The sequence below is a fragment of the Aspergillus vadensis genome, assembly GCF_003184925.1.
Source record: "Aspergillus vadensis CBS 113365 unplaced genomic scaffold BO88scaffold_2, whole genome shotgun sequence".
NCBI classification, from domain to species: Eukaryota; Fungi; Ascomycota; class Eurotiomycetes; order Eurotiales; family Aspergillaceae; genus Aspergillus; species Aspergillus vadensis.
In genome coordinates, this window is record NW_020292040.1 from 2,041,993 (window position 1) to 2,067,592 (window position 25,600).

The following is a 25,600-nucleotide window of genomic DNA, read 5'->3' on the forward strand; positions in this document are numbered from 1 at the left end:
AATCCGTCATGTGTTTGGGTTTATATTATTAAATGTGTATGGGAGAAGAAATGTTGAAGTGGCCCGGAAAAAAAAAGATATCTATGTTATATAGAGCGACGATAACCTCTTCATCGTCCGCGGTGCTAGAAGGGCTGATAGTCTGGGAAGTTGCGCAACAAAATGCAAAGCATATGGGTATCTTGAGGGTTTCCGATGTGTGCGGGGACCCTCTGTTCGTTTAGTTGCTGGTGTTCCAACCATCCCAGAATGAGATGGAGCCTCTAAGCAGAAAGGATGTCGCCCTTTTCACTGACAAGATGCTGATCCACCGAGATAGGACCCTCGCCAACACCGGTCAGGATCACACGGCTCACACCATCCTGGAGCGATTCCACGGTGCGGGGGTCCACCTCATCCAGGGACACGCCGGGGGTGGTAACGTCCTTCAGGGGCGTGTAGAAGGGACCTTCCCAGCCCTCCGCCTTCTCACCGAGGATAGCCTTAACGGTACCGGCAACAAGCTCGGTATCCTTCTCAAGGTAGTAGATGACAGCGTTCGGGCCCGCATCGTAGGTGTAGGCGCAGACGGTCCGGCCGACGGCGCGGTTGATGTCATGGACAAGTCTGACGGCAGCGCGAGAAACGTCGTTCATGTAAAAGATCGGAGGCCATGAGTCCAAGCAAGTGGCGTGGAAGCCGTTGGAGTCGCGCATCGTGATCTCTGCGAAGGCGGGGAAGTCACGGTTCTGAATGGCGGTCTCGATGGCAGCCATCCGCTCCGGAACAACAATGTTCGCCCGGGTAGCAAAGAGGTTCGAAGTAGCGACGGTCGTCTGCATACCCTCAGTGCTGGGAACATCCTTCTTTGCGGCACTGACAACCAGGATGAGGGCACGCATTTCAGGCCAGTGAGACTGCGGCGCAACCTCCTCTGCCAAACTGTCGCTTCCATCCTCCAGGGATCCGGCGCGCCAGGCGACATAACCACCCATCAGAGAACGGCAGGCAGAGCCAGAGCCCTGACGAGCGATGCGGCTCAGATCACGGGGCGACTGGGGCAGCTGGTAAAGGTCTGCCACGGCGCGAACAAGGGCCGCAAAGCCGGCAGCCGAACTGGCGAGACCGGCGGCAGTGGGGAAGTTGTTCTCGGAGACAATGCGGAGAGGGAAGGTGGACAGCTTGGGCAACGAGGGGTTTGCATCCTCGAGCTCACGACGGTGAGCGCGAAGGCTGGCCAGACAAGCAAGTGTACGCTTGGAGGATTGGATGTCTTGGGGCTTGCCGTTCAGGGTGAGCTCGTCCTTGGCGGGGTAAAAAGGAGCGCAGGAAGCGGTGGTGAGAGTGCGGAGGGAACGCTGCGAAAGGGTGACGGAGAGGGAAGAGTTCGTAGGAAGGTTGAGAACAGCATCGCGCTTGCCCCAGTACCTAGTGAAGCACAATTAGATTCCACCAAACGTGCGTATGATCGGACACAGAGTGGGAGGCATACTTGATGACGGCGATGTTGACAGGGGCGGTGGTGGTGGCCCGGAAGACCTGACTGTCAGCGGGAGCAGCCATTGTAGGACTATTAAAACAAGCAAAATACACTTGAAAAGACTTGGAGATAAGATATAGAAAGGAAGAAAGATAGAGAGAAGCGTTCAGGGGCGAAGGCTAAAGACGAGCGACGAAAAGGCGGGGGATTTCCTTGTTGGGAAAGTTTGGGGCTTTTGTTGTCGGGTTCCCGAGGCGGTGAGCGGCCAGAATTTGCCCGCCTTTCCGCGCGATCCAATCGATTTGCAATCAAACCTCATTATCCCATCCACTCCTCTCGCTGCAAGTGTCGCGGCCGGGTTTCTGTTTGTCACTCCATTCCAATCCTCACCTAGAACAATGGGTGCTGGTGCAAGTACTCCGTCACCCGAGCCGCCTGCGGCTGGGGTATGCCCTGTTGATCACAAAACTCGCGAGGCCTGGTTGCAGCAGCATCAAGCATCTGGCGGCGCTGCACCTCCTCACCCTCTGCCCTCCGAAGATGGACAGGAATCGAAAGGCAAATCTCAAAGGCCTCTGTCGACCGACCGTGAAGTGAGCAGTATACCGCGAGCCATTGACACTACTTCCCAGCCGTCGAGTGCCGACTCTTCAAATGCGCCCGCGTCACCTTACGCTGCCACGGCCGCATCGCATGGCACCCCATCCAATGCAGAAGCCGAAACAGGTCATGACCCGAACACCGGAAACTGGATCTATCCGTCAGAGCGGCAATTCTTCGAAGCTCTTGTGCGCAAGGGCAACACTCCTAGCTCTACAAACTCCGCCTCCGAACTGGCGACTACCGTCGCATCTATCATTCCTATCCATAACGCCGTCAATGAGCGCGCCTGGCAGCAGATCTTGCAATGGGAAAGCCGGGCTCCCATGTCGGACCCTGGTAGCAAGAAATGTGGAGGCCCAAAGCTGTATGCTTTCCGCGGTCTGGGTGTCGACCCGCAGTTTTTGAGCCCCCGCGCCCGTATAAATAACCTGATGGGCTACCAGCTTCCCTTTGATCGGCACGACTGGGTTGTGGAGAGATGCGGTGGTGAAAGGATTGAATATGTCATCGATTTCTACCAAGGGAAATCGTCGGGTGCAAACAATGCTCCCGGCCTCGCTGCCAATGCTGGACCCGGCAAGCTCAGCTTCTACCTGGATGTCCGGCCGAAACTGAACACAGTGGAGGGCTGCCGCATGAGATTCAGCAAGTTTATGGGACTATAAAGCTCCCCAGTGTCTTTCTTCTTACGCTGCATCACAGGCGAACAACGGAGTTTTGGGAACGGTCTTGGGTAAGCAACGCAGTGTACAATTCGTGTATAACAGAAGCTATGTATGATATAGAGCATGGGAAGATAGAAACGGCAAATGTAAATAGAACATCCTCGCTCCGTATGCGCCTGAGAACCCATAGCGATCGACGTAACAGAACACAACGAGCCGCCTGCAGTAGCGAAAAAAGCACAAGCATATGCGTAAACGTACATCGAGAGGATATCATCAAGATAGGGGACAGTCATGATATGCGACATCCGGTGTCGTGGTTGCGGGAGTGGAAGCGAGAATACAGAATCAACGCTCAAGTCTATCCCAGGGTTGCCGCCAGGACGATGATGGTAAGGATAACAGCAAGAATGACAAGCAGACAGCAGGCCTTGTTGCGCGCATTCTTCTGGTATCGGCTGGCGCTACGGAGCTCGACGTTTGCTCCACGAGTGTCATCGCCGACTCGTTCGACATTCTCACTGATAATGTCGAGCTGCCCACCTTGCTCATGAACAATGTGAGCCACGTCCCGGAACAGTTCATTGAGTTCGCCAACACTCTGCTCAATGTTGCGGATCTCAGCCTCGCGCTCGATAATGAGGGCCTCCTGGAAGTCCACTTCATCCTGGTTTGCAAGGCGGGGCTGTTCCTCCAACAGTTGCTCTTGCTGTTGCTGCTGCTGGTGATCACCCCCGGAGCCAGGCTCCGCTTCGTCTACGGCAGTCCGAGCTGCTGCTGCAGACGCTCGTTGCTTCTCCAAGGCACGACGCTGAACGGTCTGGAACTCTTCCAGGGTAGCTTTGAATTCGGACGATAGCTTCTGTTGAGTCCATTTTTGGGAAGGCTGGCGAGAAATACGTTAGCATTGCTTGTCCGATCGCAGCGCACTGGGTTAATATATCTGGGTGTCACATACACTGACATCCTCCCATGTTTGGACCTTCTTGATCCCATCTGCGACATCCCTGAATCCCGCCCGAGTATCCTCCAAGAGCTTGTGGACTCTCTCGCGCACACGCTCGGTGTCTCGCCTTGTTCCCAGAAGGGCAATCTGATCGGACAACCGAGTGATGTTGGAGGTCAGGGTAAACAGTTGGTTGGAGAGACCCTCGGTCAAACGATGGAATTCGGGGTCATCGCGATATTGGGGATCGTCGGAGCGACGGAAAGTTGTAGGTTGCGCCTCTAGCGAGTTCAAGCGATCAAACGACATGGTGGAATGAGATGCGACAGTGGATGGATGAAGGTGGGATCATCCGGCCGATGCAACCGGCCGGCTGTCTCCCTGCTAAAGTAGTAGTACGTTATCGCTGTCAGGTGTCAATGGTTGCCTGGCTGTGTGGGTGCCATGATTCGCAGGCAGCAACTCACCTGACGCCATCGATGGCTGGTGGGGTGTCACATGATACGGCGTTTGTGGCTAGTGCGTGTTTTGATGCTTTGCCCGAAAAGCTTCACTTTATTGTCGCATCCGACGCCGACACTCCTCGAAGCTCCACTTGCCCCCCTTCGGAGCTTTCCGTTCTGACAGGCTGACCGGATACTTCAATTGCTTTGTCACCTGATCATGCAGTGAAATTGTTTTGTCTCTTCTCTCCCTAGAGATCTCACAGTCCCTCTTCCACCTTGCACCATGGTTGCAGCACAGCCTCGCCCGTATCGGCGCATCTTGACCTCTGCGCTGCACAGACGGTTCGTTCATGCGTCGGCACTGGCGCTTTTGGTCTGCTATGTAGTGGCATTCGCTATTGGGGATAAATCGTCCTGTAGGTATACACCAACACCGGGTAGCGTTTGAAAAGTTGTGATCGCTAACCACCTGGATACCTCGATAGTCTTATGGGCTTGGTTCCCCGTTGGAGGATGTGGAATTCGCACAGTTCTTCTCTTCCTATGCAGTCTCGTCGTCTTCGTCCTCCGTGTTGGTCAGATGCACATCGGTGCCAGGACAACCTCCTCCCCACTCAGCACCTTCAAATACCTCGTTCCCCTCGACGTTATACAGACTTTCGGCTGGTACTTGTTCTCCGCCTGGTGGTTCAGTGAAATCTACAGGTGGTCTTCTTCAAGTACTGCACACCTTGAATTGGTGAATAGAGCTAGGTATGTTTCCTGCGACAACGAGCTTAAGCAATGTCTCGGATTTGCCTAACTAGTAATGGTAGACCTCACGAACGAGCAAGCTTGAACGAAAGAGCGATCTATCTTTATGCCTATCACTTTCTCCTGGCAGTCTCGCAATCAGTGGCGCATCTTTATTACGACTACGATCGTGTCCCTCTTCCCGTTGCCAGGAGGGTCGCTGGCTCCGCTGATGAAGGTAGCCGGCAGGAGCAATCGATCTCCAAACGCCTTCAGTCAGCGTTACCGCAGATCATCAAGGATGGCTTGAAACGGAGTATTCTGGTTGCCATTATTTGCCCGTTCGCATACGCATTCGTCCTCCGACGCCCGGCATGGCGCACCACTTTGTTCTTCGCAAAGCTGTTTTGGGATTTCCCGAGATCTGCCGCAAGCCCTCCCGGTGTTATCCCGCCAATCTTCGGAGTTATCGTGCGCACTTTGATCTCAGGAGGCCTCCTAGTTCTCTGCTGGCAGACAGCCAACCTCTTTTTCTCTGTGTTCCTCAGCAAAGAGCCACTCAAGCGAGGCCAGCCTCTGACGGCTGAAGCCAAGGATCCCAACGGCAGCCTGCTGAATGGACTAAAAGCAAAGAAGGAAACTGTTCGCGCGTTCGCATTCTGGGAGCTGTACTTCATCAGCCAGAGATTTCCTGATCGTCGGAAAGCCATCTTCAACGACATCGATCGCGAGGAGGGGGCAGCTTGGTCGCAAATTTTGCAAGCCGCCACAGATGTGATCACGGGCGTTACCACTCGCATCAGCGAGGCCAAGAACCCATCATCTGGCCCTAAGCCTGCGCCAGTCCAGCAGTCAGAGCCCGTCCTTCACTCCCTGCCACGGTTGACAGATCCCCCTAAAGCGGACAACATCTTCGCTCCGTCTCCCAAGGCTTCAACCCGCCAACAGAAAATCGGCGAAGCCTTCACCACCACCGCTAGAGCTTACGGCAACTCCCCAGACTGGACGCCTACCGCACGCGCCAGGGCCCGCGAGGTCTTGGACCGCGCCTCCTCCGCCATGCTGAGCCCGGAACGCAAGCAGAAGCTGCTCGGTTCCTCCCAGGAGCTCAAGATGCTCACCGCACCATCAACCAGCAAGCCCGAGAACCTGCATCCCTTCCTCGCTCAGCTCCTCCGCTCCCCACTAGGCCGACTCTTCCGTCAAACCTACGCTCGTCGCCTCTCTGGCATTGTCCTCGGCACACCCCACGCAACCATCTGCTCCGTCATCGACGCCACCGAATCCCTCACCTGCCTTCTCATCAAGAGTCTCGCGGAGGACCAATACGGCAAGGTCCAAGCCGACGTGGCCACCGTCGTACGCCTCCTAACCGATACCATCACGACCCTCGAACCTTTTATCAACGGCGGCCTCGACGCCCACTGGACTGACGTCAACTTCCCCCCATCCAGCAACCCGGAAGCACAAGCCGCGGCTCGCCGTGTCCCCGACGTCGACCTCGTCCTGGACACGATGAAGGCATCCCTGAAGGACCTCCTGTCCTCCTTCGGTCCTTATTTCAAGAACCTCGGTCTTGGACCCAAGGACTTGCGACTGGCCAAGGAAGCTGCCGGTGTCGTGGAAGAGGATCCCTTTATCTAAGGGCAGTGCGCGTAGGCGCAGACATGTAGTGTATGTATTGCTTGGGGGTTCTGATTCGGGAGTTGGAGTGTGTCCTTGCTTGTTTACTTGACCGTTTTTTATAACATCACATGATTCACATTCAACTTGGACCAGAGTCATACCTGTTCTCCTTGTTGTATGGTATGGTCTACCTAACTGACTCCATCCACATATAGCGCCACGATCACGTGTTACGATGGTTGAAGTCGGTTAGCTTTGACCGTCACCTTCTTCATTCTCGTTACCCTTCGATGTTATCGTTGTTGTTAACAGTTCCTTGTGGCTGGTATTCCTCTCATAATGCCCCCTCCCCTTTCCCTTGGAAAAGTTACGACCTAGACTCTGTGGGTTTTGGCTATGCATTGCTCTGGCGTTTTAGTGGGCAGGCAGTCAGTGAGTGTGTAACTGACTGTATGTATGTATTATTTTTACTTGTTTACTTGATTTAGTGAATGAGAGGGTTTAGAGTTCATTTACTACTACTTACTGGCATGAACAAGTTCCTGTAGTATTAAGTTCTATGAGCGCTCCTGAGATATGTAATAGTTAGTAGGTACTAGAAGATTTATCTATTATCCGTCCATAGATGGAAATTGGTTCTTCCTTAGTTCTACTTAGGTATATACATATACCCAGCACTTAGCTAGGTTCAGAGATGTTCTAACATGGACATACATATTCCAAGACAAGACAGGTAGGTAGATGGGCGCGATTTCGAAGCAAGCCAGCTGGCCCAATCACCGTCGCCGTACAATGCTTGCAGGTGTGGATAAAGTTAAAAGGAAAAGAAAAGAAAAGTGACGAAGGGAAGAAGCAAGAAATCAAAGCAGGCCATTAATGCAAACCCAAACTCACGATGAGCCGCCTCGCCAATAATCATCCGTCCAGGACTCCGAGTTTTGTTATCGCCAAAGAAACAGATTTGAATAAAGCAAGATGTTTCCGTCATGTCACATCAATACCACTGTGCCCCGAGATCCGTTTTAAAAGATTCCCCCTTTTTCCCGGTGAAATTATGATACCCAGATTCCCCGTTATATGCTAAATGCGTCAAAGATTCAGGACCACAAATGGAAAATCCCCGTTGAACGCCAGGTTGGATCACGGGCGCAGTGATGAAATAGGTAGGGAGAAAGGTGTGTATATATGAGAAGGTTAGATGAAGCATGCTCTTACTAAGAGCTTTGGCATCGTTCAGCAATCGGCCGGCGTGGGCGTTATTAGTCCCCACGAGGCACATTTGCTGTCAGCAACCACTGAGAACCTCGTTGATCTTATTTGATGTAAGCGTCCCGCTTCCATTGCCTCCACCATTCTTGGGCTCGGGGGGTGCTTCTTCCTTCATGCAAGCGTTCTCCAATATGTTAGTCCACTTCCCGCTCGTACCAGCATGGCTATGTTTCAGATGCTGTCGGAAATGGTCGGCACGGTAGAACTTCTTCGCATTGTTGCACTCTCCGAATTTGTGCACTGCGGTAAGATGCTCGAATCTGCGGTCCCAGTCTGGCTGTGGGAAATTCGGGAACTCTTCACCACAGTACCCGCAAATGTCATGGGAAGGCCCGGAACTCGTTTGGGCCGAAGAAGATGAAGGATGGAACGCTGCTTGATATCCAGGAAGTGCTGCACAAGACCAAGAGTGACGCCGCAAGTGGAGAGAATTCTGATGGCGCTCTGCCTCGTTCTTGTTCTTGAACCGGTTGTTGCAGTATAAGCATGAGTACTGCTTCTCCATCTCGTGGGCACTATGAAGGGTGTTAGACAAAACAATCAGCCGCGACTAGAAAACGAGGAGACAAATCCTTACCGAAGTTCCTCTGGACTGTCGAACTTTTTGGGCTTCTTAGGACAACAATCGCAAATGTACAGCCCGCCCATCTTCGGCCCTGCTGGCTTTGGTAATGCAAGAGTCGTTTGCATAGATACTTTCCGAGCAGTGTCGACGCTAGATGGTTCCAAGGTGCCGGAACTTGGGGGGTTTCTCGAGATGGACGGGCCCGGAAGATTCACGGGAGAACTAGGGTTGAGAATCGACTTGTCATGGAAGGTGTCAAGGTCGGAATTGGGCGACAATCCCCCAGGTGAGCGATCATAGCTCGTCATGCTGCTTCCCCCTAAAGAGAAGGCCGTCGAGGAGTAAGACCCAGAGGTTCGTAGGCTCAAGGATGAAGCAGCTGAGAGGCTTCCGTGACTTGGCGCATAAGGAACATTGACCGATAGAGAGTTGCCAAATGGATGGCCGCTTGTCCGTCGCTGGGAGAGGTCGCCGTTACTCGTGGCCACGTTAAGAACATGTCTATCGCCAACAATCGGCTCACGGGGGGGAGAGGACGCTCTCCGCTTCGTGCCTGGCTTGGTAGCTTCCAAATAAGGTGGCGTTGCTTGTCGGACATTGAAGATTCGAGGGGGGAGCGATTCGTCAGTTGAGAATTCGCCTTCTATATCAGAGAAAACGCCTTGGTCGTAGCTTCCTCGGTTTGATCGACTGGGAAGACTGGTAGTTTCGTCGTATAGGGGTGTCGTTCCACCGCCACGACGGCGCGACAAGTCGCGCATGTACCCTGGTTGGTCATAGTCCACCGCAGACGATGGGGCACTACTCTCAACGCTTGGACTTCGCCCTCCGACGTAATCTTTCCAGCCAATCTTGGTCCCAGGCGATATCCCACCCGACTGGTAGCTACTCGGCCATCTGACATCAAGACTAGACCCCTCGGAACCACCGGGAGAAGGGAGACCACCAAAATTCCTCGAGGGTATCGTGAGGGTCGAAAGTAAGCCCTTGTTCTCGCTACCAGAGCTGATAGACTGTCGTGGAGAAAGCGGTTTTCCTATTTTCGACAAGAGGTGTTGGTCGTAGGCATCTGATGAATCCTTCACGCTTCGTCGAGAGAAGTCTCTCTCTCCCTTCAGGATCGGGCTGGGACTGTTGATTGAAATGGCGTTCCGGAATCCTTCATCCATCGGTGGTGGGGGTTCTATTCTAATGTGGGCCTCGGGACTCCTAGAGAAAGGTAAACCGCTCTGTCGACCATCTAACTCGTCGATAGCCATTTTATCACTTTGAGGCGAAGCTTCCGGGCGACGGTGACCGCCAAAAAGACTCGAGTTGGGATTTATCGGAGCGAGTTTGTGTGGTCCTCTAACATTAGCATGTAGCCAGCCAGCGTCATAGCCGTCCTCAAGGTCACTAATCCGGGGTGGTGGTGGTAATGGCGGAGGGGCGAGATTGCTCATTGAATTCGTTGGAATAGGCATAGGTCCCGAAAATGATTGCCCGGGCATATTACAGGGCGATCTGGCGGGGGGATTCTGGCGGTCGAAACTACCACTGTTGAAGTCATACACGTTAATCGAAGGAGGCGCGAGTCGCGGAATGTCCATCGTACACTAAAGGTGGCGAGAAGCTGTTCATGGACAACAGAAAGGATTGGCCAAGGATGTGTAAGTGTGCACTGGCGTGAACGATATAAAGCAGTAAGTATCGTTCTGGTGAATAGCCCGAAGCCGGGGTTAAAGAACTGTGACGAAAGATCGATGTTCTTGACAGAAGAACCTGCTTCTAAGCCCCGTTCCAAGTGCTGCGGGGGGTGTCGGTAAAGGAGTGGACGAAGTCAAATGGTTGTTCTGCAGCAGGGAAGTGGCAATCCGGAGAGATTAAGCTTAAGTCCTGAGTAGTCAGGTGAATTTGATCGCATACAAAATATCGAATGAGAGCACACTACCTGACTAGGAAGAGCTTTAGTGTTCACTTTGGAAGAAACCGTTGAAAGTACCAGCGATCAACTGTGTTAGTGGCTTTCTGTCAGTTGCGCACAAGCTTGCGAAACTGTCTGTGTGCCATGAAATTGCCGGATAGCGGCAACTTAACAACGAACAGCGCAGAGACCACAAAACATGCTGAAGGACTTTGACTGGGGTAGATTGACGCTCGAGGATGGGTGCGAATTTGAATGGGTTGAAAATGAGAAGGTAATCAGTGAGAAAGGGGCTGGTTCTTCAATGCCTGCACTTGGAGGCTTGAAGTTGATCGACACCTGAGGGTGCTTTCTCTAAGAAAAACCGGCTACTCGTAAGCGAGCTAGTTGGCGCGAAAAAAAGGTGAAGTAACAAGAGGAGAAAGACGAGGAGAAAGAGGCGAAAATGGGATGTTGTCAGAAAGCTGAAAGTCACATGCACCTATTCTCAGCGACCAGAAGGCGGATTGAGGCGCAATGCTAATGGCGGCGGAAAGAATGGCTCGAGGGCGATGGCGGGCGGAGGTCGCGGAGGCGAAAAAGAAGACCTGCAGGCGCTGTGGTGGAGGTACTGGGATTGCCGTTGCTAGGCGCAGCGGATATGAAAACCGAGAACGGAGGTGAAGCTTTGATAGCGGATCAAGAAAGTAAGAGACGTGGTGTAGATGTAGTAGATAGATAAATAGATAGGTTGATGTAGAATGGGCAGAAGAATGGTGTGGTTGCAGACCCCGGCCTTACGGTCCCTACAAGGCTCGGGGAAAGGAAATGGGCTGTAATTGCAAGGACTAATTCCCTGTTTTTCGTTTGTCTCACAGTCGGGGGGTTCTCGATTTGAGTCTCGCTTCGTAGGCACCCAAGAAACGGGCAGAATTCAAGGCTGAAAGGGGGGTAATAGATGAAGAGGATAGTAGTTGATACGGCCAGACAGAGGAAGTTGAAGAGAGGAGAATGGAGGGAAGAAGGCAAGAAAGGCAGATAATATTAAGGTCGTCTGCGATGATGATACAACATTGGTATTTGAACATCCGTTTCAAACTGGAGTTTGGTCCGAGTGGGCACCTTTGAAGTTGGGCTGGCCAACGGGAGCAGCGTGCCTTTTCCTTCAATGTCACGGCGGTAATGCACGCAGCACCAGCGGCAAATGAAATTTGCAAGGCCAGAAATTCGAAGGGGGGTCATGTATGGAGTATAATACCTTCTAGTGACCGGCCTACCGGGCTGGATGGAGCAGAGAAGCTCCAGCGAAGGAGACAAAAACAGCAGAGCCAGGAATAAATAACTAACATTTATATTTATCATTTGAAGCACTGATCTCAATAACAATTATTCTAGTCATTCTTAAGGCCACATTATTCATCCACTCGTCAGCACTTCCTTTTCTCCATCCCCCTTTCCCTCGTTTTTTATTTTCTTTAAAAAAAACCCCCTCCTTTTTTCCCTTGCCTTGTTTGACCATCGACTGCGAAATCTACTTGCCGCTCGTCAGATTACATGTGGTGGTTATTGCAGTACGGCAGAACGTAAAATTACCAGATACATACAAGACAAGGGCCTTACTCCCCAAAGTCAAAGCAGCCCGGAAGGAATCATAACATCCAGAAAGAATCTAATCAGACAACAAACCACACAACCAGCCGTTCAAGGCAACTGGAAATTGTCTGTGTTCTCCCCACCATAAATCCGATATTCTTTTGATATTCCTTCAATGGGGACTTGTCAACTCACTTAACCTAATTCTCTGGGCTCGAGGACCACGCCGTTGCCACAGCCCGCGCGGGATAGTAGGAAACCGTCGACCAGTTTGTATGGATCGGCCAGGATGTTAATTTAATCGGAGGGTCTTTAAGGTAAGCAAGCGTAATCGCATGAATCATTTAATATCAGCTTGAAGGGCGTCATCTATCAAATCGCTTAGTGAGGTGCAAGCGGTATGACACCCCCAAAGTCATGCTCACTCACTGAAGCTTCTGTGAGCCTTCTACGCCGTCCTTAACGATACTATAACCTACCTTCCCGTTTGGGATTTCCCTACGAAAGTTTAATCCGCCTTATGTCTTCAGACCATGCTTATGCGTGTCCCGTATCGACCTCTCCACCTTGCATACTGCCATGCAGGCGGAATTCCGTAAGGCAAGTACCTCAAGAGGAAAATAATTCGCCCGCCTAAAAGGAGAAGAGGGGGTGGGATTATGTGTGTGGATTTTGGGTGATACCCCATATACCTCGATATCCATCGTCACCCGGGTTAATTAAAGGTGAAGCTGGTCAATCCTCAGAGTGATGAGAGTACAGTACTATTGACGGCAGAAAGAGGGGACACGCATTGGATATCACAGACCAAGTAGTCCCCACGTGTCTGGTTTTCTTTTCTTATGACTTTTCCCCCTCTTTCTTTTCCCCATCCGCAAGGCGGCAAATAAACAACACAGGATGGATAATGACTGAAACCCGAGCAGGCATCTTATGTACCACAAAAGGTATCTTGTTCGACCTGGGGCTACAGACATGATGAATTAGGAAACTTGGATCCAACAGACCGAACCGAGTCAGGGAACTGCAGGTGGAAAGCGGCCAGGACTTATTCCAGATGCAGAGCGGTGAGGTCGCGGGCTAACCGGATTGGTTCTGACAGTGCAAGGACGACTGGGGACGGTTAGATTGGAATGAGGCAGTGCTGGTAGTTCAACTTTTAGTGCCATGTTGATTCTTCGGCACTCTGCTCAACTTGTGTCCCACTGGATACCAGCCATTACCTCTGACAACGTCCCATAGGCTCGTCTTGTTTCCCCCCTTCTCCAGTCGGTGCTCCATTACTCTTACTTACACTATTGGGTTGTGGTGGGAAATCGAAAGGTAAAAAACCAGGTTTTTGCCGTCATCAGATAATGAGGGCGCGAAGATTCCTGGACACAATAATCAATCAAAAGTGGCAGGCTGGACGGGTTAGAGGGGCCCGTTCTCCACGGTGGTGGACAGTGATGACTCTTAGGCGAATGCCCCCTATGCAATTGTAAGCAACATTTCTCAATTTCAGTCCAAGGCGACTAAATTCTTGTCAGGTACCTCTCATGGGCTTAGCGCTCATCCAGAAGTTCCGGTGATACTATGCTCCCGGCTACTCTACTAGATACTGCGTCGAGTGACTGCGGGTCATACTAGATACATACAGTGAGTGGTACACTCTCATTCTGAAGAACTGAACGTTTCAAAGGAATTTGATAGGGGAGAACTGAATACGGATAACACTGGGGCTGGCTAGCCCAATCTCAAGTATATTATCAGAATCATTATTTTGTGTCTGCTTCTTTTCTTTTAAGTTACCCTTCTGGGTACCTTCAGCCCGGTACACAGTAATTAACAAGTAGAAGTTGCCAAAAGAGTGGTATGCAGCAAGTATGGTTGCTTTGCTTTGCCCATTATTTTCTCCGTCGCCTTACCCGCGCGCGTCCATTTTTTGACAAATACAGGGACAGCATCATTTTAAGTTTTATGAAAATTACCGCCACCTTTTCTGTTTTTCCTTTTCTTCATCATCATCGTCCTGCTCCTTCATCGTCATCATCAACATGATCATGATCATAATCACACAATTACCTCCCCAATTCAGGGATAATTCCAGAAAAGAGGTCCATCCATCCATTCATCCATCCAAGGTAGGCAATAACTCAGCAGAGGCAGGGGCCCTAAAGCCGACCAGGCCGGAGTAGGGTACCGAGTGCATCCTAGGCCCCAAGTGTACTTTTCCAACCGACTCCAACTTTCCATGGCGCCCCACCGTGAGTTGTTGCGGAAGACCGTCACAACGATTATTAGTGGCCCTGTTGGGCTTGACCCACTGCCAATCACGGTCTAGCGGGATCCACTTCTGGCCTTAGATACATGCACTGCCACATTGCTGTCATTTGGCATTTTTCCCCGTCGCACCTTGGCGATCCGAGGAACTCCCTGGAAACACTGGCATAAGGGGATGTGTGTTGGAAAAGAAGGGGGGAAGGGCGGGCCATGAAATCTAGGTAATCAATTTTTCAATAATTTCATTCTCAAAGGGCTGAAAATTAAGCGAACAATGCTTGCTCGTGGAATTCAACATTAGAGGGGTGGGTGGGTGACTATCTATAGTTGATAAGTAGATAACGCTCTACGGTGAAGAATAGCAACAAGTAAGAGACACAATGCCAAATACTTTGTAGTAATAGAGAAAAAGAAGAGAAAAATACTCCATAAACTGGCCTGGGCAAAAGAGAGACATGAAAATTCTGAACATAACTACGGAGTAAGCCAAATTTTCTCTTCATTGATCTTGTTTCTGCTTTCCTGTGGATCATCAGTTGATTGTCCCTTCCCTCTCTGATCCAGTTTTCCTTGCTCGCTCTTTTGGTCTCTATCTGTCTCTCTCTCAGACTCCCAGCCAGCTAGCCAGCAAGCAAAATTGGCCCTCGTCTCGTGTCCAGTCCCATACCAAGTAAAGTAAGTAACCCATAACCCGGACTTAACGGATCGGATGTAACAAGCGAACTTCTATCCGTCCTCCGTCGGTTTGAGGTACCAGAAAAAGGAATCAGGAGTAAACTGTAAAAACAAATAATGATAATAATAATAAATAGAATAAAATAAAGAGGAGGGGGAAACAGATCTACGTACAAGGCAACTTTTTTGCAAACAACAAACAGTTTAGTCTACTAACTTTGACTCTGGTCTGGCTGCACTTGCACGAAAATGAGAGTTATCTAATTCGTATTGTCAACAAGACGAACTAAAAACCCCCATTTTTGCCACAATCAGCCTGAATTCCTCCTGCGTGGACCATATTTCACGAACCTATTGTGTAAAAATGCAATCAATCAATGCGCACCACCACCACCACCACCACCACCACCACAACACACGGCATCATCTGCGGTATTAATGACAGTCCACCACTCAATCTCTACGGCCAAGAAATGGGGCTGGGAGGGGAAGACTCAATAAAACTTCTTTTCCATCTATAGTTCTACTATTAGTTTGATGTTAAACTGCTAAAAGGCTATAGATACAACTTCTTTTTTGGGCGAATCTTACGCGCCCACCGACAAAACCCAACCTAACTAAACCCAACCCGTCGCACAGACTGAACACGCACTCATGCATCCACAGCTTAGTTAGTTAGTAGTAGTAACCCAGGTGGTTGTAGTGGTGGCAATTCGGGGGAAATACACCGTTTGTGTGTGGTGGCACTTCGGTTTTACCTCACAGGAAGTTATTAGTACTCCGTAAATATTCATCTATCTGGGTAAGGAAGTAGGTCCTTCAACAAATTTCAATTATCGGACTTTATTGGCCCGATTCGTGCAGGGCAGCAACACCTTGGGACAACTAGCATGGGCATGCAAGGCCAATGAGACCCCCGGTCGCTTGTGTCCTATCCGCCTAGCTACCTACACTACTCTACTAATTTAACTCCATGGATTCTTAGTGCAGCAGGGGTGGGACATCAGATAACCATGTCTTCTTTGATAAATTACTATACTACCGGAAGTACTAAGTAGGTTATTGATGGGCTAGTTTGGATGGCTCGTCTGGTGTATTGACACCCCATACTGTAAGAGGCAGGTACAACAGGTTGAAAAGAAAATGAAGGATAAGGCAACCCACGCAAGCAAGGAAAAGAATGTAAGAAGGAGTAGTAGTAGTGATAATTGTCCGAGGAGAAAGGTCGGGTTAGGCTTAGCATCTCTCGTACAAAAAGCGCCGTCAGCCTTAAGCCTTAAGGGGCTGCAGACTAAATCTCGTGCACAGGCCGTGTCTTGAATTAGTGATCGATAGTTGATAGGTATCATGATAGTTTCCGACCCTGCAAAGCAACCATCACCTACCGCACCTATTTCTGGTCATATCAAATGATTTGGTCGTATTTGGCATGCTTCAGTCATGTCGGGAATCCATTTAATTTGTAAGGCTGCATATGTAGACTAGAAGCCAAGTCATCAGACAGTCCACAACCCACCCTGCATTATGGTTGGTAACCCTGCGGGCTTTCTGGGTAAAGTATGGGTGGTTGGTTACACTGCGATGATAAGATAGCCCTTGTTTTCTGCAGGTGGGTAGGAAGTTGTTTCTAAATGCGGTTCATGCTTGCTTCTTCTTGTCCAAGTTTTATCGACTTCTTGATTGGTCATGGGAGACAGAATCAAGCATTATCTACCTAGCAATTACCTCTTGCATGCGCAGTGGACCAAGAAACCTGGTTGTTTCTTGGCCTGTCAGCGATTGACGCTTGTCTGGGTCATACCTATGCAGTACCATTCTCGGCGACTGAAACTGGTTGGCAGCCAATAAATGCCAGCAATGGAGTGATTATTGCTGGATGAATGGATGGAACATGTACTTGATACGTACTACAGGTAGGACTCTGCTTTAGCCAGGCAAACCACGTCTCACCGAATATGATACAATCAGGCGCTAGAGGATTCACACACCGAACTATACCTGCGCATAGACCTTATAATTGGATTGCACACTTTTGACCATGTTACCACTAGCATTCACCTCGGCCGGACTATAGTGCGATTTCCATTCCAGACCAGCTCTCGAAGCCTTGGCAGCAAACAAGGCCTAAGCGATGAGCTAGATCGACGACCGGAACCGGCGACTTCTAGCTGCTTGGGTAGGCACTAAATTAATATACGAGCACTGGCATCTGAGCCTGACTGACCGAGGACTATCTAACTATCTGCCGGGGACTGCCTTGGCCTCCTCGGCTCTGAATGTGACGGATCAAACGACTATTGATTTGGTCGAGATCGTCTCGATAGTTGCAGTAGTACGACAAGGCCTTCCTTGATTCCCTATCAAAAATTGCCGCTTCAATTAATCAGACTGATACGCCAACGGCGTCAGGCCAACATTGCTCCGGACATATTACGCCTTCTGAGCCAGCGCTTCTGTGCCACCAGGGGCCTAGATGAGGATCACGCTGGCAGCGGGAGGGCCCCTGGGATCCAGGAGCTGGATGCGCTGGCTAATGGGGAGCCAATTGCATGTCACACATCTTGTAGACTTGCGGGATGAATGAGGGGTAATGAAGTGATTAGAGAAACCAAGGGGGCTGTGCAGCGTGTAATTCACTCCTCTAAAAAGAATTATTGCCAATGATCGTATAGAGGAAGAGCGTAATACGCTGGGCCAAGTCCGTGCTGCATGCCAAAGCCGGCCGAAGGAATGACCGTTAAGTTATGCGGGGTCTGTCTTAATGCCTTAGGTGTCAAATACCTGCTGTTGTTATGTTACCCTTACCCTTGCCCTACACCCTAAGTTTCTTCTTACGTGCCGCCGTTGCAGGACTGCCTCCAGCCAATCAGATACCGTCACAATTTCTTGGCGCCATATCGAATGTTCAGGTCCGATCTTGGCTATCATTCATGGCCACTCTGCCTCTTATCATCGTCATACTCTTTTACATCGTCGACCCGATCTAGAGCCATCATTATTCATCTAGGTCGCTGTTTTGATAGATTGTCATCATGGCGATGAATCAAATTCCAGGACAGAATATCTATGTTGGAGGGTTGGTTACCTTGTCTCCCACTTTCTGTTACCATACTAAGCCTTCCTTTGGCCCGTCATATGATGGGCCAGGGTCCAAGAGGGGTTATAGTGCTCTGCTCTCAGAAAGCTTGCTAACACCGAGTTGCACGTAGCATACTGGCACTCAAGAACAAGGCAGCCTTGACTCGAGCAAACATTACACATGTTGTTTCCGTGTTACGCCTCCAACCAGCTGATGATATCTTCGAGTCTTATCAACACCACTGCATAGAGGTCGACGATGTCGACGATGAAAACCTACTAGAACATTTTCCAGCTGCTGTAAAGTTCATCCAGTCCGGTCTTGATGCCGGCGGAGGAGTGCTTGTACATTGGTTAGTTTAGTCCTCCCTCGTTTATCTGCTCTTAGGATATCTCCACATGTTTCCTTGGTAAGACCTGCTCTCAGGTCTTTACCCAGGACTGGTACCCTACCCCTTCCTATTACTTTAGTACTGTGCTTTTATAATGCCTGCTGAAGCCGTGCTTTACATCACGTGATACATGTTGTTCACTTGACCTTGTGTAACAAGGATGTTCGATTGCGCTTCATGACAAGCGTGCTGACTGTTAATAGTGCGATGGGAAAATCCCGATCAGCCACTGTTTGTATCGCGTATCTGCTCAACCGTCAGCCTAGCGCACTGACACCAGAGTCCGCTCTTGACATCATCAGACAGAACCGACCGCTATGTGAGCCAAATCCTGGGTTCATGGAGCAGCTCTCCGTCTACCATCAGATGGGGTGTCCAGATGATGTTACCAGCCACCCCCTCTACAGCCGGTGGCTTTACCGCCGCGAGGTGGAGGAGAGTGTAGCATGTGGTCGAGCACCCGAGATGAAGTCCGTGCTGTTTGAAGATGAGCAGCCGCGCCAATCACAGGAGCCCGCGGGTCGTATGACAGAGATCAAATGTCGCAAATGCCGGTTAGTCTTAATTACGATCCTTTCGAAGCTTATCTATGAGATCCTCCTGACCACATCACCAGGCGCAAGTTGGCGACCACGCAATTCATCATCCCCCATACCACTCAAAAGAACGCCAGAGCATCCACGGCTGATTGCGCTCATGTCTTCTTGCACCCACTGACGTGGATGCGCCCGTCGCTCTTTCCTGGCACCGATGGAGAAACCTCCAGCTCGCCTTATGGAGCGCCGCCAGAAGACGCCCCTTTGTCTGGCCGTCTGACCTGCCCCAACTCGTCCTGCGGAGCTAACATTGGCAAATTTGCCTGGCAAGGTATGCAATGTAGCTGCGGCGAGTGGGTTGTCCCTGCGATTGGCCTTGCAAAGGCCAGAGTGGACATCTCCGAGAGGGTCAACATCAGCCGCGGACCAGGCAACTTGCCAGCTGCGATGGGCATTCGTCTGCCGCCTGGAATGCGGTCTAATCCCACGGATGAGAGCAACGGACGCGGAAACCTTTAGACTTTGGTAGCGCTACCTAACGTTGACTTCGCCAGGGGTAGATCACGGCGCAGCAAGGCTCCGTCAGAAGTCTAAGCATGCTCGTTGATAGGCTCCCTTAGCCACGTCTTTAAATGACGAACCAGCGGGTCGCAGAGCCAAATTACGTCACGTGGCATTAGAAGCGGCGCCATCTGATTCCAAAGTTTAGGAAAACGATAGTTGAACTGAAAACAGACAGAGATGGCCCGTGAATAGACGGGCCACGCACGCAAGTGTGGCGTTCAGAGCTTCTGCTATGGTATGCGGAGGCTGGCGGAATAGCCCGAATCCGTACACTATTGAAGGCACGAAAGGAAGGACACAACGCAGCTATGCACAATATAGACTCGGGTCTAGACTAGATTTGGGTATGGTCTGCGCTCGACAGGTTTCAGACCCTGATGCCGATCATCCCGCGACAAGTTGGAACACAGAGCAAGGTCGAGATAGACATACAGTTTCACTACTATCGGTCCAGCAAGCAAGAACCCAGCCAATGAGAGCAAATGCACCACACTAGCTTCAGCTATTCCAACTCAAGCCTCGGCGGCTACAAGCCAGATGATCTTATCAAATCAGTTAGCCTAAAAAGACTGATTGGATTCAGCTCGTGTCGGGTGGGAAAGAAGAAGGGAATGAGAGGGGGGAAATTGTAGAACTTCTAAGCGCTAGGACCTGTCAGGATCCAGGGCATAACCCCACCGACCCCACGAGGCTGTTTTAAGGCAGCCCCACGGGCCCCAGCTAGCAGCACCCAATCAGGCGGTGACGTAAGACCCGGGATCTGCGAAGCCAGAAGGGCAGATCGGGGAGGAAAAACAGAGTTCTCGGGGCCTGGCACAAGTTCCTGGGCCCTCCGATGACTAATGATTCCCGGCGCGCGCGACAACTGTAACTTGCCAAGCCTGCTGCTACTTTTCTGCTCATCCGGGCTGGGTTGGGGAGGGGGGGAAGAAGGGTGGGTAGAACTAGCGAAGGTCTAGGCTGCTTCACTAGCGCCGGCACGGGGGCTGTGCAAACTGCTCTTACGCAACTGGGGCGCGCTAGCCATGGATGAGCTGATCCCGGGCTGGTACATACCGTATTTTGAAGATTACCTTTCTTTCCGGTATTGTTGTGGTGCTGTAGGATGCTGTGTATTTTTCATTTCATCTGTATTAATGCCTTGTATATACCACAGGATGGAGTAGTATAATGAAGTGGCAAGCCTGCATTCATCATCATCATCATAAGTACTTACTTACCTGCCTAAACAGGTAGGTAAGTAGCTACCATTACTCCCTTCCTTTACTACAAAGTATTACCCGGATAATCATTCATTCACCCCATACACGAGATCTCACTCCCATTCAATACCCAAATACCCATCTACTAAATACTATCAAACACCTCTCAAACACATCCCCCCTCAGCAATATAGCATCCTACCCTAATAAAAACAACAGTACTTTTATCTACCATGCCCATACCTACTACTACTACTACTACCTAAAGTATTCTAGTCTCCGCCCTACATGACGTCAACCTCATCTCACGATCATCCTTACCATCACAAAGTAGTAGTAGCTAGCATAAATACTATCCAGTAGAGACACAGTATAAGATATAGTCGTTAATCTTGGCGTTATTTACAATACAACATCATCATTATCATCCCACCAACCGAACCAATCCCCATAAAAAAACCAGAACAATATAATTAATAAAACAATAATAATAATATGAGGGGGACAACAATATAGGGATAAATCTAACCCGCCCTACAGGGCAAAAAATAACCACTACTATCTATTCTATCTATATCGCGGGCTGAAAAATGGGGTTTGGGTCGGGGGTCGGGGGGGACAACTACTAGCTAGTTGATTAGTTAGTTAGGGTGTTAGTTAGGTCAGGGAAAACCTAACCGAGTCACCTCACTCACTCACCCACCCACCCCCTTTACTATGGGTGTATATTCTGTGTATAGCTGAGTGCATTAAGAACATGGGACATTGACACGGAGAGAGAGAGGGGCTAAGAGTTAGTCCTGGATGATTGGGATTGGGTGATACTAAGTTGCACTGCCTCGTTTGGGGATCCACTGCTTTGCATGAGGAGTTTCCCTCTTCTTTCTAACTAACTAACTATCTTTTCTCTTTGGGAAAGTATTATTACTCTGTAGGGGACTGAGTGGTCAGGAGGAAATGAGGGGTGAGTTATTTATCTGCCTAATATGTGTATTACAGAGATTGATGATGGACATTGTCTATCTATATTGTATGTTGTATTTATCTAACTACGCATGCATCACATCGATGCTTAATTTCATCGCTTATGGAGCATAGTGCATGTGACGGGTTTCTGGGCATGGTCCGCGCGTTTTCTATTTCTCTGTCATTCTTTCTTTGGGGGCGCTTATTATTATTTTGGGGTTTGTTGTAGGAGAGAGCTGGTACGGTTGTTCTTCGATACGAGCAGTTCACTTCGTTTCCTGATTCAAACACAACACGGTCATCTGGTTATGTCTTCTGAGTACTACAAGCTCCGATCGGGTTGCTGGATTAGGCTGCAAACCCCTGTTTGTAGCCTTGTAGGTTTTGGCATTGTGTAAGGCTGTCAGACGCCTTGCGTTCTCAGCTCCGTTAGGCAGGCAGTTCGCTTCTAGAAGCTATGGTACTTCCGGGATCCGTTAAGGCTGTGCAAAGTGTCTCTTAAGGCTTCCGTGTCTTGCCGGAAATGTGAGACAGTATAAGCTGCTTCCGGTGAGCCGCGTAATGATGGCTATTCTGATGGACGAGGGCGGATATGAGTTTCTGAGTGACGGATATGTCGGTAGGGAGCTGAGCGATCGTCGCTTGAGCTGAGTAGTAGCAGTGATGTAGTAGCTAGGCAGAGCACTGAGGCCGGAGTAGCAAATGTATCGACAGTCTCTGTATTTGATTCTCAGTTTGGCCATGGCATGTGGCGTGTCGCCTTGCAAAGCGCGGTGACAGTGTCTCACGCACGAGCAGATGCACTCGCGTCGCGAACCCGTATCCGATACACCGACTGTCCAGCAACTGCTAATGTCTGACACTGAGCTCCTCATCAGCCATACATTCATCAGGCGATCATATCCAACAAGCCCGATACAACCACGGCGAGCACCGAAGGATCCAGCCAAGGCTAGACATACCAGGCGACCCAGAAGGTAACTGTAGGCGCCCATCCACGTCGTCAGCATTCCAGCATCCATTCACAAGAACATCATCATCTTGCAGCTCCAGACTCAAGCTCACAGCCCCCCAGTCGGGACAGACGGGAACAAAGAAGGATCCTGCAAGCGCTGACGATTCCTTCTAGCCATCTCAGCATTGCGCATCCTGTCGATACGCATCTGATAGAAGTTCCTACATAGATTAGCAACCATCACAAAGAACCCCATACAAGAGCAGAGAGAAATACTTATGCAACGCAAAAACCCTCGGCGAGTCATCCGACGAAGTGGTCGATTTTCTGATACTCTCAATCTATAATATGTTAGCGGATACACGTCAAGCCAAACAAGAAGATAGAAGATAGAACTGTGAAGAGAAGAACGAACCTTATCATCCCGTTCCTTCTGCATTTTCTTGTCCTCTTCATCCCCCTTTTTCGTAGCAGACTTGTCATCTTTATCTTTATCATCTTCCTTCTTGTCCTTGTCCTTCTCAGCGTCCTTATTCTTCTTCCGCTGCTGCTTCTCCTCATACTCCTTCTTCACCCTCTCGATTTCCTTCGCCATAGCCTCTTCTTTGGCCTTGGCGGCCGCCGCTTCTGTGTCGACAATAGGGGAACAGAAGTGGCGGTCTTGGAGGTGAGAGGGGCAGACGTAGAAGAAGTCCTGGATTATACCTTAGTCATTGTCCGATAATAAACTCCATGTTCAAGTATCAAAACTCTAACCATGTATCCCGAAAAATAGACAAGGTGGGATAGTGAAAGTAAAGGGGCCTCATACCCGATTATCAGGCGTGATTAATACACTACTTGATGGCTTGTAGCAAATATAACATGCTTTGGCTGCTGTGTCTGCTACTCGGCGCAGATGCCAGATGTTTTGGAGGGACATTGACATGGCGTCTATTCTATGTATAGTTGGGTTTGGGAGTGTTTGTTAAGGAGGTAGTGAGGGACTGTTGATAAGATTGAATATTGTTGTGTTTTGGTTTGGTTTGGTTTGGCGGGGAATTGATCGATGATGTCATGTGACATGGGTATAGGTTCAATAGATGGACGTTGGTACAATATGTATAATATTGTGTAGCAGTGCTATAACTAATAAATTTTGTGGACTGCCATAGTCATTAGAATGGTGTCAATATATTTGAACTGGTAGTTAAAATGGCATGTGAGGCTTCACGATCAGTATACTAGTAAAAGTCTGGGAGCGATGACTTTACACCTTGAATCTATATATTAACTGGATATGATACAAGAAGAACCGACCAACTGCAGGTAAACTCTACACTATCAAAGCCAACTCCATACTAATATCTACTCCGTAACACTATCCTTCAATCCTCTCAGAGCACTCGGCTCCTTCGACCCATGCAACATAGCCGCCGCATTCTCCGACCGTCTCCTAGCATCCGTCCAGATCATAAATTCATTATAACTCTTGGGCATGACCTGCACATCCTTCTCCACGAGGAAGGTATAATTGAACATGCCCGTGGGCTTCTTAGTTCCATGCTCCACATCTCTCACCTTCGTGTCCACGCGCACCCGCACCTTCGTGTACTTGCTCTCCAGGCCCTCGCGTTCCAGCGGCTCCGTGTACGCCACCGTCGCGCGCAGATACAGCACGCTGCCCACGGGCACGGAGTTCTCGAACGTGCTAGGGTCCAGGGAGATGAAGTTGGGGCGAGAGTGCGAGAAGGACGCGGCGCAGCAGAAGGCGAGCTCGAAAGTCTGTTTGAGAAGGAAGCCACCGAAGATCATGAAGTTGTGGCGGTTGCGGTCTTGGGGTTGCATGATCATGGCAGATTTGAGCACGGTGTCGCTCATGAAGACGTTGTTGGAGGGTCGTTGGGCGGGGTTTTCGGGGTCTGTTGTTCGGTTATTGATGAGTTATATCTTGGTTTGGTGGGAAGGACACTTACTGAGGTAGGACATTTCCTTCGTCCACATGGAGTGAATGAGGTTACTCTCTTCCGCGTCGGGGGCTGTCTCGAGAAGACTCTTGGATCGTAGTGCTTTCTTGGCTTGGTAGTTCTCTTCGCCTTGCTTGAAGAGGAGACGCTCTTCGGCTGTTTCGACCACTAGGGGGGCGATGTTGACGGGCCTGGGGTGCCAGGGTCAGTATTCAGACGGAGAAGGTAGGATGGCATGGGCTTACTTCTTCGTCGCAGGATCCAACGACACCATCGTAAACGCACAGGTGATGAGCACATCCTCCGGCTCAACCTCCTTTCCTGGAGCAGGAGCCTTGGCCACCTGAATGGAGATCTCCATACTAGAGCGACCCGTCGCATATGTGACCTGACCGCTGAGTTCGAGGTCACAGATCTCCATCAGCGGATGCTCAATGGTAATGCGATCCACGGCCGCCGTGACAGTAGTGACCGAGTCACCAGCATGTCTGTAGGCAATGACACCCGCCAGCGCATCGAGGTCCATAAGCAGGGATCCCAATCTGCATCCATCAGTAAATTATCACCGCAAAAAACAGATATCAGAGACACTCACCTAATATGTCCCGAAGCATTAAGATACGTATCAAGCAGCCATTTATCCTGAGCCAGAGGCAGAACCTAAAGACAGACCCATCAATCAGCTTGTTCCCCCCTCCGAGGTCAGCAAGTGCACCTACAGCGCTATAATAACTATCCGACATCTTCTTCGGCGTCATATCAGGTTTTGCCGAGGGCGCAGCAGCAGCCCCCTGATTAGACTTTGCAGTCTCGCGACTTTTCGTGAGCGCCTCAATCCAAGGAGTCTTAACTCTCATAGGCATCCAAGTAGGTCGGAATGCGGCATTGTGATGACTGGGGTGAAATTCCCGGGCTGAGAGCAGAGATCGGTGCGCAGGTGAGCGGACACTGCTACTAAGGGTGGTCGGGGTGTTGGTAAGACATTTGGAGCGCGACGCGGCGGAGCGTCTTGTACTTAAGCCGAACATAGTGAGTCCAGTTCTCTTCTATCTATCCGAATGAATAGATTTCTGGATATAGTGTACAGTTGCAAAAGTGAAGGAAGAGATAAGTATGGATCAAGATGATGTGTCGAACACGAAGCTGAACTTTCGGCTTCGGTAGTTGAAGCGGATCTCCCGACGGCTGTTCCGGCTCCGGCTTCAATGGCCGGAGCAAGTCGGTAACGCGAGAAAGTA

At 50.2% G+C, this 25,600-nt stretch overlaps 9 protein-coding genes across 9 annotated transcripts; 3 read left to right on the forward strand and 6 right to left on the reverse strand.

The window, feature by feature from the left end:
• Positions 1-3: 3 nt before the first annotated feature.
• On the reverse strand, positions 4-1,651 carry mvd1 (diphosphomevalonate decarboxylase MVD1). The gene is made up of 2 exons (XM_025705847.1): positions 1,472-1,651; positions 4-1,407 (listed from the first exon to the last, which is right to left on the reverse strand). The coding sequence occupies exons 1-2, from the start codon at positions 1,540-1,542 to the stop codon at positions 264-266; spliced, it is 1,215 nt and encodes a 404-aa protein (XP_025567685.1). The 5' UTR covers positions 1,543-1,651; the 3' UTR covers positions 4-263.
• Positions 1,652-1,779: 128 nt separating this feature from the next.
• Positions 1,780-2,909, forward strand: BO88DRAFT_401464 (cytochrome c1 heme lyase CYT2). Its single transcript, XM_025705848.1, has one exon. The coding sequence runs from the start codon at positions 1,858-1,860 to the stop codon at positions 2,725-2,727; it is 870 nt and encodes a 289-aa protein (XP_025567686.1). The 5' UTR covers positions 1,780-1,857; the 3' UTR covers positions 2,728-2,909.
• On the reverse strand, positions 2,902-3,982 carry BO88DRAFT_468572 (SNAP receptor PEP12; the record flags this gene model as incomplete). Its single annotated transcript, XM_025711569.1, has 2 exons — positions 2,902-3,613; positions 3,686-3,982. The coding sequence occupies 2 exons, from the start codon at positions 3,980-3,982 to the stop codon at positions 3,089-3,091; spliced, it is 822 nt and encodes a 273-aa protein (XP_025567687.1). The 3' UTR covers positions 2,902-3,088.
• Positions 3,983-4,244: 262 nt separating this feature from the next.
• BO88DRAFT_107256 (nucleoporin NDC1) lies at positions 4,245-6,631 on the forward strand. Its single transcript, XM_025701243.1, has 3 exons — positions 4,245-4,535; positions 4,605-4,872; positions 4,935-6,631. Exons 1-3 carry the CDS (start codon positions 4,403-4,405, stop codon positions 6,493-6,495), a joined length of 1,962 nt encoding a protein of 653 aa, XP_025567688.1. The 5' UTR covers positions 4,245-4,402; the 3' UTR covers positions 6,496-6,631.
• A 1,131-nt stretch (positions 6,632-7,762) lies between these two features.
• On the reverse strand, positions 7,763-9,900 carry znfA (putative C2H2 finger domain protein; the record flags this gene model as incomplete). The annotated part of the gene is made up of 2 exons (XM_025710521.1): positions 7,763-8,261; positions 8,324-9,900. The coding sequence occupies 2 exons, from the start codon at positions 9,898-9,900 to the stop codon at positions 7,763-7,765; spliced, it is 2,076 nt and encodes a 691-aa protein (XP_025567689.1).
• A 7,855-nt stretch (positions 9,901-17,755) lies between these two features.
• Positions 17,756-19,248, forward strand: dspC (dual specificity phosphatase YVH1; the record flags this gene model as incomplete). Its single annotated transcript, XM_025702655.1, has 4 exons — positions 17,756-17,882; positions 17,923-18,154; positions 18,397-18,747; positions 18,810-19,248. 4 exons carry the CDS (start codon positions 17,756-17,758, stop codon positions 19,246-19,248), a joined length of 1,149 nt encoding a protein of 382 aa, XP_025567690.1.
• A 2,517-nt stretch (positions 19,249-21,765) lies between these two features.
• BO88DRAFT_107384 (uncharacterized protein) lies at positions 21,766-22,564 on the reverse strand. Its single transcript, XM_025701244.1, has one exon. It carries the CDS (start codon positions 22,481-22,483, stop codon positions 21,938-21,940), a length of 546 nt encoding a protein of 181 aa, XP_025567691.1. The 5' UTR covers positions 22,484-22,564; the 3' UTR covers positions 21,766-21,937.
• On the reverse strand, positions 22,523-23,338 carry BO88DRAFT_449758 (AAA-ATPase Vps4-associated 1 family protein; the record flags this gene model as incomplete). Its single annotated transcript, XM_025710522.1, has 4 exons — positions 22,523-22,637; positions 22,693-22,757; positions 22,832-23,110; positions 23,228-23,338. The coding sequence occupies 4 exons, from the start codon at positions 23,336-23,338 to the stop codon at positions 22,523-22,525; spliced, it is 570 nt and encodes a 189-aa protein (XP_025567692.1).
• Positions 23,339-23,651: 313 nt separating this feature from the next.
• BO88DRAFT_401474 (putative acyl-CoA thioester hydrolase) lies at positions 23,652-25,478 on the reverse strand. The gene is made up of 5 exons (XM_025705849.1): positions 25,082-25,478; positions 24,958-25,022; positions 24,608-24,904; positions 24,372-24,553; positions 23,652-24,317 (listed from the first exon to the last, which is right to left on the reverse strand). Exons 1-5 carry the CDS (start codon positions 25,388-25,390, stop codon positions 23,764-23,766), a joined length of 1,407 nt encoding a protein of 468 aa, XP_025567693.1. The 5' UTR covers positions 25,391-25,478; the 3' UTR covers positions 23,652-23,763.
• Positions 25,479-25,600: the final 122 nt, after the last annotated feature.